We start from the raw sequence: 14,117 nt of genomic DNA on the forward strand, positions 1-14,117 counted from the left end.
GGTAACAAGCAGTTCATAACAGTTTTGAGAAATTTAGTGGGTAATAGGTTTAGAAAGCATCTAGAGGATTTCATATGTGATATGACCTGTGTAAGTTTACTGGGGCTAACAGCTGAGGAGGAGGATATTAAAGGATTAGCTTGGAGACCAAGTAGGGCAAGTGCTGGCAATGTTTTGTCTTATGAAAATAATTTTGTCATTCTTAAAATTCTGCAAACTCCTTGCACTTTACAACTTGTGAGAAGTTCTGATGATATTTGAGCTGAGGGGTTAAGTAGCCTATCGATAGTGGAGAATAAGAATCTAGGGTTGTCTTTGTTGCGGTCAATTCAACTTCAAAAATAAGATTTTCTTGCGGACTCTTATTGCATTATTTAACATTTTCAGATGAGTCTTATTATAGATATCATGGTTAACTATAAGACTTGTGTGCTTCCATTGCCTTTCTGCTCTTCTGGAGTCTCTTTTATAATTTTACGATGGATGTATTTCTCCATAGGCTTTAATTATCCCAGAGACATGAACTCCATGAAGGTCGCAGGCAGCAGAATCAGCAGCGAGATAGCGCTTATTGACAGTTCTCTTATCATTCACAGTTTTGGAACAAATTTCAAAATATAGTGCACATATGGCAACATCTACAATCTGTGGGTGGCTGACAGTCAAGCCACATGAGATCACCAGATCTAGTGTGTGACCAGGTTTGTGCGAGGGGCCAGTTATATGCTGCATTAGGCCAAATGAGTTTAGTAACTCTGTGAAATTAACAGTCGATGGATCCGGAATTACATCCATCTGGATATTGAAATCACCAGAGATTAAGACATATTCAAAGTCGGTTAAAATCTTAGAAAGCAGTTCTCCAAGATCATCAAGAAAGCCTTTTTTGTGGCAAGGAGGATAATAGAGAACTAATAAAATAACAGAATGTTCAATCTTTAGATGCACTGCAAGGTATTCAAATGCTTCAAAATCCCCTAGAGAAATATGTTGACAACTTGACAGCACAAAGTAGTTGCAGAACAGGCAGGCAACTCCACCACCCTTCTTATTAAGTCTACACTATACTACACTCATAGCCTATTTGTTTATAATATACTTACAATATCGGAATTAAAATGGTTGTGTAGTTTAAAAGATCATTCTAATAAATGTTTATTAACTTAAATGGTTTCTATTTAATGATGCACATACTAACGAACGTCTTCCGCTAGTTGACTCGACACCACCATCTAGCGTTTTGGCTGCGTAGTGAATACTCGCTGAACGACAGAATATGTTGAGGCTACGGCGTCCACAAACGGTCAATAGCCACCTTTGTCATACGAATTTCCTTGTTAGGTACAACAGAGTTGCAGGAAAATACAACATGGACTCATAAAGGGAATATTTCTTCTAAATGAGTAGGATGGGTTGCTTTACACTACTTTTATATACTAGCCATAGTTCTCTGTGGTTCTTTTAATTGGTCTCGATATTTAAAATAAACTAGTCATAAAGAAAAGGCAAACATAATTGAAATGTAAGTTGACAAACTGGATTTTAAAACTGAATTCTTTTTAAAAACGTTTTAACCTGAATTCTAAAGAACGAGTTATTCAGGTTGGACAGAATATGGGTTAGATGCCGAAGTACATACCTTTGCGCTGCCATTAGTCAGCCGAGTCTAAAGTCTAGAGTAACCGTATTAAATTAGTTCGGCTGTGGCAAGGACACCAGGTCAGATTTTTTTTTTTAAGATAGAAAGTGATCAAATGATAGATTGCTGATGTGGTGTTCTGAATAACAATAATATTTTTCTACACATTCCTAGGGATCTACAGCTTCTGTGAGGAGAGCCGAACATACGATTTCAGTCATGATATACTTTAGAAGAGGTGGGTTTTGCTTCTCTTCTCTGTCTCTCCCCGTCTCTCTCTCATGTTTCATGTTTATGTTGACATTTTTATTTCTAGTTGGTCCCCTTATGGTACACAGGAGACAGAGAGACAAAAGTAAGTTATGCTTTTGAAGACATGCTAGGTGTCTCGTTCAGTGCAGTGTTTACTTTCCTGGTTACAATGTATTCTAATTACAATGCTTAGAAGCATTTGGAAAGTGACTGTGAATGCAAATGTTTCTTTACTTTGCATAGTTGGCAGACTATAAAAGCTTTATATTCTCAGCCTTTAAAAGGTTTTGTGATGCCACAGCCCTTTCTTGACTTTATAGCAATGTTCCTACTGATAAAAACATGTCATGTCTGCTTAAAGAGGTCAAACGGGGTTTGCACCGTGATAGCTGCTGTTTTGTTACTGGTCCAAGGTGGTCTACAAGATCTAAACAGCTTAATCAACCAGGGCGATTTCTTCCCCCAATGACCATAAATGATCAAAATGGTCCAGAAAATATGAAAAACCAGCTACCATCTGAAAAGTATCTTAATACATTTTGAAACTTTCTGCGCAAACATAAAATCTACTTACAAAGAAGGATATTACAAGAATTATTTTTAATCACAATTGTTTTCACAGAAAAATTGAAATTAGTTTTTGTGCTGGCTGCCCTCATAATATCCGTAAGCCTTGTCCTCAAGCTCCTGCAGATGAATCCTGAATTAACAGTATCAAATTTAGTGGGTGAGTTACTGAAATAAGGAATATTTTATTTCATTTATTTTATTTTTTTAATCAATTTAGCTTCTATACAATTTCTACTGATATATACAGTGTATATATATATATATATATATATATATATATATATATATATATATATATATATATATATATATATATATATATATATATATATATATATATATATATATATATATATATATATACACACACACACACACACACACACACACACACACACACACACACACACACACACACACACACACAATACATACAATGTATGTTTTATAATAATTTGTTTTTCTCTCAACCAGAAAGGTCAATGCAGGGAGCAGTCCAGTTGAAACCTGATCACAAAGATGATGGTAAGCAATTACCGAACAATCTAGTCTGGTACAGTGTACAAAAGGCACACATTTACATGTCTATTTCTTTATATTTTATCAGGTCCTAAAAACAAATGTGGCCTCCCAGAACCATGTCCTGGAAAAGATTTTGCCTTTAAAATTCACAGCGGTGCAACAAACAGCGTTGGGCCACAAATATGCTTTGAGGGGAAAATGTAAAGGCTTTGGAGTTGTCAAATTTACGATCAAACGATCTATACTTTTACTGAATATTTAAACCAACACCAAAAGTGCTATATGACAGAATTTAAACCAGTTCTACCATTTTGTTTTAGGATAATAAAGAAAGAAACACGCGGTAATTGGCTAGGAATTAATATTGCTGTTATCAATGGTAAGTGTGTTGTGCTCTTTAAAAAAGAATAATAATAATTCTATAATTGAATATGATTTTTAATTTAGTTCAATATTATTTTATATTTAATATTATTAATATTTGGAAATATATTAGCAATATTTATAAATATTAATGTACATATATATCATTAAAAATTCAGGAAAAACAGGTGAACACATCAAGACTGGCAGCTTCAATATGTGGACCGGAAGTATGTTGTATCTTGACTTCACTGAACCATGTTGTTCAGTATTTCTGCATTATAAATACTTATTTGCATTTTCAGTTCACATGTATGTAATAAATAAATATTTTGTTGTTGACAGAGGTTGAGGATTTGATAGAGTTTCTGAAGTCAATTGAGGATGGTTCTCTTGTGTTGATAGCAACTTTTGATGACCCAGCCACAAAGTAGAGTTTCTTTCTCTAGTTTCATCATATACTACATGCACAGCTTGTGATGGCATTGTCTCATCGTGTCATGATTTGTATGATTCCTTTATTATAGACTTAATGATGAAGCAAGGGCACTAATTGCAGAGCTTGGTAGTTCATATATTTCCAAAATCCAGTTCAGAGATAACTGGCTCTTTGTGGGAGGGAAGAAAACCATGACCCAAGTCTCTTTTGAGCAGGTAACGGCATTCCCAAATTCACCCATTCATGTGCTTAAGTTTATGCAATGAAAATACTTTAATAATGTATGTCTCTCTATTGTCTGTCTTTTTCAGCACATGAAGAATGACAGGAAAACTAATAAATATGAAGCCTGGCCAGAAATGATTGAGATGCAAGGTTGCATACCAAGAACAGACTAATATTATTTTTAGTTGCCAGTCATTTTTAAACCAGGCATCGGAAGCATTACTTGTCTTCGACAATGCAACAAGCTGAACCACAATGCGTTTCTGATGTAATTTTTTTTTTAGTCCACTTTTGTGGGCATATGTTTATGTTACTATCATAACTATGGAGTCATTTTTTACCAGGTTATCCTGAATTTCATAATGTAATACAATATAATTTAGATGTAATAAATATTATTATTAGGGTAAAACATTTTTTTTAAATATCATTGTAAATTTAATAATTATAGTTAACGTTTATATTGTGGTATTCATATGGTTTATTTATGATGTTGCAGTGTTTTTGTTTGTCTGTATCCTATATAAAACATTACTGTTGTGTTCAGTTTTGGGTGTTTTTGCTTTTAACACTACTTTTGCTGATTGGTTAGGTCAGGGGTTTTCAAACTTTATGACGCCAAGGACCCCCAAATATCATGAACCTTTTATGAGGGACCCCCTTCCTAAAATCCATCTATATATTTTTATGTATGAAAAAACATTTAAACTGTTAGATAAATAGTAAGAGTGACATTATAAATATAACATATTGTTTCCAAACTTAAATTGGCTTTACTTGATGTTGGATGTATAAACCTGAGAAGAAAAAAAAAATATTTGTATAAAGAATATTTTAAATAAAAAAATGATTTGTATAAACAACTTTCAAAATAAATGTATGTAAGCCGCTTAAATCCTGCGTTAACAATACTGCCTTACAACACCAGTGAGCTAGATAAAGGGGATTATAGTGAGAAAAACTCACTAGAAAGAAGCAAACATACAATTCTGGAAATATAGGCCTACGGCAATAAAGAAGAGAAAAATGTAGAAATGAAACAATATTCAGTAGACTTGAAAAATTTTAGTTTGAACTTTTTATTGTCTGCAATTTTCTGGGGATCCCTTAGAACCTTCTGGAGGACACCTGGTTTGAAAACCCCTATCTTAGGTAAAACGCAATTTAAATCGCAGTATAACGAGAGAGAGAAAACAAGCAAAACAACATATGCGTAAATTGTGCGCATCGTTGAACTCCAAACCACACGAAGCCACTCCCATCACCTCATCGCAGATTCGCAGTATGAACAACGTCAAGTCATGGACCAAAATGGTGAGCTACAAGCTAATGTAACGAAGTATTTTACTGCAGCTTCACGTTTTAAACACCCCATATGCTTTCGAGTGAAAGGTAGTCACGTGCCAGTAAAGCAGCGAGGCCTGGTGCTATTTATACGACGCTGTGTGTTGACAGTAACGCATTAATGGATGTATCCAGCTAGCCGCTGACATGAGCAACTAGAGCTGCGCGCGGGTCCAGCAAGTGCCAGATTCAGATACACACAGGAGAAATTAACATTGGACTTCCAATTATCTTTTTAAACACAGTTAAACTCAGTTACTATGTAAAGTTGTATATAAGCTTTATAGTAAGACTAACTCTCTCTTCCTTTTAAAGTCACTGCCCCTACTAGAGTTTAGTTTACAGGTCTCTATTCCTTTATTTCATAAATTACATCACAATACTAATATCTGTCTGCTTGAGTAAATTTGTCCATTTCATCTTTTTATGAAGTGTTCATTTCTAATGTAAATGTTGTGTGATTAATGTAATATTATGTATCAGTTTTAGCATTGTGCTTGCTGGTGTGTGTTTTCTTATTAATGATGTCTTGTATGTTTCCTCAGATAATGACCTTCAAGGAACTGATGGTTCGGGATCCCTTGGAGGTCTTGATGTTCGCAGACAGATCCCAATTAAGTTACTGTCTAAACAGACGATAAGAGGCAAGCCGCCCACCCGCCCTCAGCGTCCCACCACCAGACTGCCCTCGAAAAGCGAAGAAGGTTGGTCTTACTAAGTGGATGCAGTACAGTGCAAAAGAGTGTGTTATCACCTTGTTCACACTACATATAAATCTGATGTGTGATCGTCTACGTGCAAGTGATAAAATTATATGTAGGTTAAGGCAGTTTTTTAAATATCTGGTATATTTACATATTGGATAGTTATTAGTGCATGTTCATTTATCATATTTTACATTTACAGGATCTTTGTCTAATGCTCACTTAAAATGATTTTTTAAAACATCTGTAATTTAATAACAGTTAAATGTATATTGAGCCAATCTCAAAACGAATACATTATTACATTGTGATGCCTTCATTCAATTGAAGCATTTACAATTATTTATTACTTTAGTTTTCAGGGTTTTGTTTTTAATTTGTTTATACATAATAATGGTAATTTGTCAATTAGTCATAACATGAAAATATCGGCTTATCGCATCAGAAAGAATTTTAATAGCAGTGCGTCCCTGTTCATGTGTTTTTTACTTTTTTGGACTATAAAAAAGTTGTGGATTTGAGTTGGATAAACCAATAAATCATAATTTTGCTTGGTCTGAATAAAACGGTGGTGCTGACTGAACAAAAATAGATTTGAGTTTTTCTTCATTTATAAACTTAATTGTAATCTTCAGAGCCTTTCAGCTATAACCAAGAGGAAAGATTTGAGTGTAAATCTGGAGATGCTTATGGAAACCAGCGCAGATTCCCTCAGCCGATTTTCTGGGATTATAAGGTTACACATTTCTCATAAATTATTTAAAAACATTTTTTTTATATTTTTTGTAATGAAGGAAATATTGAATGATGTGCTTATTTCCTTAGCTCAACTTGGTAGGAGTAAAAGATGACACTCCAGTTCATTTCTGTGACAAGTGTGGCCTGCCCATAAAGCTCTATGGGCGAATGGTAAGAAAGATGTCCAAGTCCCTAAAACACACTTTATACTGCTGGATATCTTGTTTTGACACGTTCTTCTTTCAGATTCCCTGTAAGCATGTTTTCTGCTATGACTGTGCAGTGCACTATGAGAAGAAATGCGACAAGATGTGCCCGGGGTGAGTTTCTCCATACAACAGTTTGTTTAGGTGGATTGTATCTCGTTTTTGGGATGTTTGAGGTTCAAGTGATGCTTTTAAAAACACACCATGTCCTTCCATGGTATATAAAGTTTGGAGATAGTGTTCCAGTCTAAATGTTGCCTGTAGGGTGCAAGCAAATCAGAAAAATGTAGCATGTTTTGTTTCCTTGGAAACATCTGTAGGCTTAAGAATTGGAGTATGTCAGCTGACTTTATGTGGTTCAGATGCACATGCTTGTCTTAAACGTCCAGTGTTGTTGTGGGAGTTATGCTATGAAGAGTATCTATTTCTATACTTAAGAGTGGACAGATGTTCACTCTAGCAAGGAAAATTGGAAAACCAGACGTATTCATTTTTCATTAGAGACTGTATAGTCATATACATTTTAATTTATATTATTAATATGTAACCCTGGACCACAAAACCAGTCATAAGTCGCACGGGTATATTTGTGGCAATTGCCAACAATACATTGAATGGGATAGGGTAGATTTCTCAAAAGGATAGATTTTTCTTTTATGCCAAAATAGGATATTAAGTAAAGATGTTCCATGAAGATGTTTTGTAAATTTCTTACCGTAACTATATCAAAAATGTATTATTATTAGTAATATGCCTTGCTAAGGACTTCATTTGGACAACTTTAAAGGCTAATTTTTAATTTCCAGTGTTAGTTGATAATATTGAGAGCAATTTAGTTTTGGTGCACCACTCGCGTCTAGGGTTGGGCATCGTTTTGATTTGAACGATTCTGATTCCGATTCCGATTCTTAGTTTCGATTACGGTTCTTTTCGATTCTCGATTCCGATTCTTTGAGGGGTGGAGTCACAACATGTCACAGGCTCATTTCACAGAGGAAAATTGTATTTTGATTCAATAATGAGTTTTAGTTTTGGGACTTTCTCCGCTGGCATTTCCACTTGCTTTGCTGCAAAGGTGAATGGAGTTTCACACAGAGTCCCGACTTAACAATAGCATTAACAGCAGTCAGGACTGCTACTAGCGTGGGCAATTTATATCTACATTTATCTACGAGGGGGGAAAATAATTTCGGTAACGTTGTTGTTCACCACAATTCGCAATTTGGTCAAGGGCTTTGTTATTACACTACAATCACTTACCTGATTATGACGAGGTGGGATAATGTTAGTTCACCCTGAAATGAAAATAAAGCCATCTTTTACTCACCCAGCTGTTGTTCAAATGCGCGTGTTCCTGTGTGTGCGCACTCCAAGCCGCAGTAGCCTCGTGCAATATTGTCATGACAACCGGTACACAATATTCACTTAAGGAGGTTATATTATTAGTATTATTTCTTATCATATACGTTATAGAAAAGACGAGAATCGCGTTTTTTTCTATTGAGCTTGATTTCTCAAAATGGTTATGTGTGTGTGTGTGTGTGTGTGTGTGTGTGTGTGTGTGTGTGTGTGTGTGTGTGTGTGTGTGTGTGTGTGTGTGTGTGTGTGTGTGTGTGTGTGTGTGTGTGTGTGTGTGTGTGTGTGTGTGTGTGTGTGTGTGTGTGTGTGTGTGTGTGTGTGTGTGTGTGTGTGTGTGTGTGTGTGTGTGTGTGTGTGTGTGTGTGTGTGTGCTTATCGTGGGTGCAATGACAACAGTGCGAGTTATTATAGTAGGCATGAGCGCCTCATAGTGCACACAGAGGAGCGCGCTCAGAATAACGGCCGAGCTCAGTGTTTTGACTGAATAATACGGGTTCGTTCCCGCAAAACCTTATAGTGTGCCCCTGAACACTTTCCATATGGCACGCGTCTCCCTGTATCGTTGCGTGATACATTTGTTTAGTTTTTGTAATGTTTTAGCTGATCGCCATTCACTGCCATAATAGGAAAGAGCGCGTGCAGGAACATTATTTTAAATGTCATAGGACATAGGGCACTGGGACAACATCAGGGTAAGTAAAAGAAGGCTTTATTTTCATTTCAGGGTGAACTCTCCCTTTAATAACGTTGGTTAGCGCAGGGTTGCCCGAGGAGGACAGACCTGCGCAGCATTTCAAATACGCTACACTCGTTAATTTATACACCACATATTTGTAGTGCATCCTCCCGTGCAAGAAATAAGTTTGTCATATGTGTTGCACTGTGCCGACCCAGGCTTTTTTTTTTTAAAGTGAAATAAAGCCACACTTTTGAGCGCCGCTTACCGTGTTCCATGGCTGCAACAGAACAAACGGGCGCGGCAAGCACTTCCGAAAACTTGCGCGTTTGGAACCGATGATCGGAATCGAAAACAAAATTTCTAAACGATTCCAATGGCATCGTTATTTTTTAAACGGTTCCAAGTTGGAACCGGTTCTCGATGCCCAACCCTACTCGCGTCTTAGGGGCTGTTTACAGCACACGTTTCAACTAAAAATAGGAAATGTCCATTCATTTACACAACAACAGCGTTTTGGGGGCCTGAAAACACAAACTTTTGAAAATGGATTTTAAAGTGCAAGTTATTGAAAACGATATCGTTATAATCTCTGTGTAAACTACAAAATTGCGATTTTGTCAAAACTGTATTAAGTGTTCAGTCTACAGGCGAGTAGTTTTTATTCGTTTTTGCGGATCCATGTGAACGGGTATCATGAATGTGGCTCATCCAGTTTTCAATGTCCATTACATAATGTAAAGCTGTTTTTGTACTGATGCCAGACATCTCATTTATTTGTGGTTTAATGTTATTTTGGGTTTTATTCACTGGATTATTAAAAAACAGGCATTATTATGTGTTTATGTATATAATATTATATAATATAATACACTTTTAGATAACATTTCCAGGGAAGATGTCATGATATTTACCATTTCTGAGATTTTTTTTCCAGGCCATGATTTTATCATTCAATTTCTTTTGGTCATAATAGAGTTTTGGACAATATCAACATAGATCTTTTTTTTTTTGTGATGACTTTAACAAAACAAAAATCTGTGAAATCAGAACATGCTAAAATATTATAGTATCCCTAAACTGTGTTTTATTTGGTCTGTTGTGTACTGATCTTAATTGTCCATCAATCAGTAAAGTTATGTACAGTCATGGCCAAAAGTGTTGACAGTTGACACCCCTGGTAAAAATGATCAAAGATGGCTGTAAAAATGAATCTGCATTGTTTATCCTTTTGATCTATCATTCAAAAAAAATGCCAAAACCTAACCTTTCATTGAAGTAAAAGAATTGGAAGTGGGGGGTAAATCACGTTATAAAATAAATTTATTTTCTCCAAAACACGTCCGCCATAATTATTGGCACCCATTTATTAAATACTTTTTGCAACCTCCTTTCCTCAAGATAACAGCTCTGAGTCTTGTTCTATAATGCCTGAAGAGTTTGGAGAACACCTGACAAGAGGGGTGTTGATTAGGTTTTGATTTTTTTATCTTTTGGTATTTGTTAGAATCCATGAAACCATGTATCTGAACAAGATGTCCGACCTCCAGCAAAAACATAGGCCCACAACATTAAAGATCCAGCAGTATTTTTAACCGTTGGCATGGGGTACTTTTTATCCCTGTTTACACCAAACCCCTCTGGTGTGTTAGCTGCTAAAAAGCTCTTTTTATAGTTTCATCTGACCACAGAACCAGGTCCCATTTTAATTTCCAGTTGTGTCTGACAACTGAATATGCTGGAGTTCGTTTTTGGATGAGCGAGGAGGATTTTTCTTGAAACCATCAAACATTTGGCCTTTGTGTTTCCTCATATTTATAATCCTGTGGAACAGGAAGTCATAGCTAGACAATGACAATGTATTGCTAGATAATGATTCTAGTCACCCTGGTGTGCTAAAAAATGTAAATATTAATGGGAATATACTTCAGAGATATTTTACTCATAAATAATTCTAGGGGTGCCAATAATTGTGGCCAACGTGTTTTGGAGAAAAACATTTATTTCATAATGTGAGTTTCCCCGCACTTTCAATTCTTTTACATCAATGAAAGGTTAGGTTTTTGCGAATTGTTTGAATGATAGATCAAAAGGATAACCAATGCAGATTTTTTTTTTTTTACAGCCATCTTTGCAGTCAAACCAAAAATTATTCAGACACCAGATATAATTGTTTTACTATTGGGTGCAGGACACTATAGTTCATTTATGTAAGTGAGGATAGCAAAATAAATTTAACTGTGACATATTATACCCAAAAATTCTTAATTTTACCAGTAAAATTGATATTTGGACCAAAATTATTCTGACACTTGACCATGTTTTGCTTAAGTGTTTTTCTTTTGCTAATGCGATCTTTTACACCACAGACAAAACAAAATGAAACATTGCTTGGTAATTGAGCTAAATTGGTATTATCTAATTATGTACTTAAGTTTAACAGCTGATTGGTTGATTGTAATCCATTACATTAATTTCTATCAAAGTTATCAAGACATTATCTAGATTGATTTGTTCTGATGCCGTTTAACTCTGAGTTCTTGTCATATTTTATTTCCATTTTCTATTATACAATAATAATCTGTGATAATCAAAAAGAAGTCATTATTGCTGGTCTTGTGATAATTATGGCAATAAATAATAAGGATTTATGTTGAGATCGTCCAAAATTTTGCCTAGGGTGTTCCTAAACTTTTAGAGGGCAATGTAAATAGCAGACCCTTTGTTCGTTCTTGATATAAATGTCCTCAAATAGAAATAGAAATCAGAGTAATGTTTATGTGTATCTGAGTCCACTTCCCCTACTAAATCCTAAGTTCAGTTTGTCCCTCTACAGCTGCACAGACCCTGTCCAGCGCATCGAGCAGTGCCAGCGTGGCTCCCTCTACATGTGCAACATTGTGCAAGGCTGCAAACGCACCTACCTCTCACAGCGAGACCTGCAGGCCCACGTCAACCATCGCCACATAAGGGCCAGCAAGGCCGGAAGCTCTCGCCCGGATCCACCACACCCGACGCTGGCCTCCGACCCACCAGACCGCTTCCGGTTGCCACCACCTCCCCACCTGTCTAAATCACACCCTCACATTCCTTCCCCACTGCAAGGCCACGATAACTACAGCCATCCACCTCCATCCTCGCCCTCCGATCTGGGGCCTTCCCCACGGCCCCTCCCCCCGGAGACCTTCCGGATTTCCACAGTGACCACACGGAAACATAGCAACCTCATCACAGTGCCCATTCAAGATGATTCGGGGAGCTTGGGCCCCTCTCCCCGTGAGACCCACCCACAGACACCTCCCGGCCTGCCTCCACACCATCTTCCTGGTGATTACTCCAGCCAACCAGTGGTGTCCCACCCGCATCACATAATGCCTCCACCACAACAACCACATTACAGGCCTCCGCCGCCCCCACCCCCCCCTCTCAGCATCCCCATGCAACACCCGCCGCAAGGCTCGGCCACACCTCACATGGTATATAACCAGGCACCTCCCATGTCAACACCCCCTCCACCTGGACACATCATCAGCCAGATGCCCCCCTACATGAATCACCCTCCACCAGGGCTGATTCCCCCAGTCAGTGCCCCACCTCCACACCACTACAACCCAAACTCAGTGCCACAGGACCAAGGCACTCTTAGCCCACCTTTTACCCAACCAGGTGGCATGAGCCCGGGGATGTGGCCCAATCCACGAGGACCCCATCCGCCTCGTATGCAGGGGCCACCACCACAGGGACAGATGCCAGGGCCTCACCACCCCGATCAGTCACGATATAGACCTTATTACCAGTAACACCATGCCTGTGTTGGCTCTATCAGACAGTTTGAGCATAGATAGCATCATTTCCAACTGGATACGGTTGACCAAGCTGTGTGGGCGGTTTGTTTTCTGATATAATCATCCCCATTGCTGGCCATTTTTGTACTAATGTTCCTCATTCAGGTTGGTTCTGTGGAATTATAAAGATGTTTTTGGTTGGAAGAATTTAACAGTTTTGTTTGAAACGTTTACATAATGTTGTACCCAGCAACTGCAATAAATTAAACTTGAACACATGAATTTTATATAGATTTTTAGTTTAGTTCACTTTTGGGCACAAAGATTGAAGCTAGTTAGAGGGATACACCCTCATGTCATTCCAAACCTGTGTGGCTGACTTTCTTGTGTAGAACACAAAATAAGATATTTGGAAAATATTTTGACAGAATTGTTGGTGAAATACTCCTTCAACAATTGTCATTTGGATTTGTAAGTCAGTATTTATTAAAAAATAAGCACTATGTAAAGAAATATATTGTTTGTGTGTGTTTACCGAATATACTACTAGTTACACTGAGAAAAAAAAAAATCACTTTGTGAAAGTCTATTTTTTTCATTTAAACTAAAGGCCGTTTTAATTGTTCTAATTCTATGAGAATGGAAGCCCAACAGTGGAATGATATTGTTGGAATCATTTTAAGAATGATTTTTTTTCAACTGATGAACAACAATAAAACCATTGACAACCAATCAGAATCCACCCACTGCATGTGCTTATAATCAACAGAACGTTATCTTGGTGTGAATGGGCCTTAATATTTAAAGATTGTGGGGTTTTTTATGTTCAGAGAACGTGTATTCTAAATCACCTTTTCTTTCAACCTTGATTTGATTGGCCACTAATAGCAAATCAATAATTCTAGACCTTTTCTCCGAATTAATTTTATTTAGCCAGTTTCCCCCAATTACTCTTACTTAACTTTTTTTTTGTGTGTGTGTGTGTTTTAAGACATGAAACGCTTTTGAGCAATGTTATGCTTAAAGTGCTTTTAATATTTTTCTTTACAATAATTGCTGTAGCAAATACTTTTTGTGGCTGCTTTATTCAGACCAGAAGATGTACTAAATAACTTGTTTCCACAAGGGGGCGTACTCAACCAAGATCTGCCCTACATCACTACTGTCAAAGGAAATAATGTTTTATCTTCTTTGGATGTAGATATAAACTAAATTCCATTTCATGCAGTTTTATATTGTGGAACGATAAAGAAGAGTGGAACATGCATTTCCTTGGGATAGACAACAGGTATTTC

General features: G+C 36.9%; 2 protein-coding genes across 10 annotated transcripts; both read left to right on the forward strand.

Moving 5' to 3' along the window:
* The first annotated feature begins 1,261 nt into the window (after positions 1-1,261).
* Positions 1,262-4,902, forward strand: LOC307121513 (protein FAM3C). Of its 7 annotated transcripts, none has more exons than XM_079809118.1 (11): positions 1,320-1,403; positions 1,814-1,877; positions 1,956-1,994; positions 2,514-2,618; positions 2,936-2,986; positions 3,069-3,183; positions 3,304-3,362; positions 3,526-3,576; positions 3,692-3,776; positions 3,874-4,000; positions 4,097-4,555. In XM_079809118.1, the coding sequence occupies exons 2-11, from the start codon at positions 1,859-1,861 to the stop codon at positions 4,181-4,183; spliced, it is 738 nt and encodes a 245-aa protein (XP_079665244.1). In that variant the 5' UTR covers positions 1,320-1,403; positions 1,814-1,858; the 3' UTR covers positions 4,184-4,555. The 7 variants fall into 7 exon arrangements, with proteins under 7 accessions (XP_079665248.1, XP_079665243.1, XP_079665244.1 ...); XM_079809119.1 differs by lacking the exon at positions 1,320-1,403 and adding an exon at positions 1,634-1,719; XM_079809120.1 differs by lacking the exon at positions 1,320-1,403 and adding an exon at positions 1,663-1,719 and having other exon boundaries at positions 1,824-1,877.
* A 358-nt stretch (positions 4,903-5,260) lies between these two features.
* Positions 5,261-13,556, forward strand: LOC307121675 (E3 ubiquitin-protein ligase Hakai). Of its 3 annotated transcripts, none has more exons than XM_079809370.1 (6): positions 5,261-5,324; positions 5,900-6,058; positions 6,694-6,794; positions 6,884-6,967; positions 7,043-7,116; positions 11,859-13,550. In XM_079809370.1, the coding sequence occupies exons 1-6, from the start codon at positions 5,312-5,314 to the stop codon at positions 12,835-12,837; spliced, it is 1,410 nt and encodes a 469-aa protein (XP_079665496.1). In that variant the 5' UTR covers positions 5,261-5,311; the 3' UTR covers positions 12,838-13,550. The 3 variants fall into 3 exon arrangements, with proteins under 3 accessions (XP_079665496.1, XP_079665497.1, XP_079665495.1); XM_079809371.1 differs by having other exon boundaries at positions 5,262-5,324; positions 11,874-13,556; XM_079809369.1 differs by having other exon boundaries at positions 5,262-5,324; positions 6,884-7,116.
* Positions 13,557-14,117: the final 561 nt, after the last annotated feature.

Source organism: Gobio gobio, assembly GCF_949357685.1.
Source record: "Gobio gobio genome assembly, chromosome: 25".
Classification (NCBI taxonomy): domain Eukaryota; kingdom Metazoa; phylum Chordata; class Actinopteri; order Cypriniformes; family Gobionidae; genus Gobio; species Gobio gobio.

What these genes read in the sequence shown, in the direction of transcription:
- LOC307121513 (XM_079809117.1), top strand. An exon ending in AACAGTATCAAATTTAGTGG is followed by an intron (nt 2,619 to 2,935) that starts GTGAGTTACTGA and finishes TCTCTCAACCAG; the next exon opens with AAAGGTCAATGCAGGGAGCA. An exon ending in TAATATTGCTGTTATCAATG is followed by an intron (nt 3,363 to 3,525) that starts GTAAGTGTGTTG and finishes TTAAAAATTCAG; the next exon opens with GAAAAACAGGTGAACACATC.
- LOC307121675 (XM_079809369.1), top strand. An exon ending in GCCCTCGAAAAGCGAAGAAG is followed by an intron (nt 6,059 to 6,693) that starts GTTGGTCTTACT and finishes TGTAATCTTCAG; the next exon opens with AGCCTTTCAGCTATAACCAA. An exon ending in TGCGACAAGATGTGCCCGGG is followed by an intron (nt 7,117 to 11,858) that starts GTGAGTTTCTCC and finishes TCCTAAGTTCAG; the next exon opens with TTTGTCCCTCTACAGCTGCA.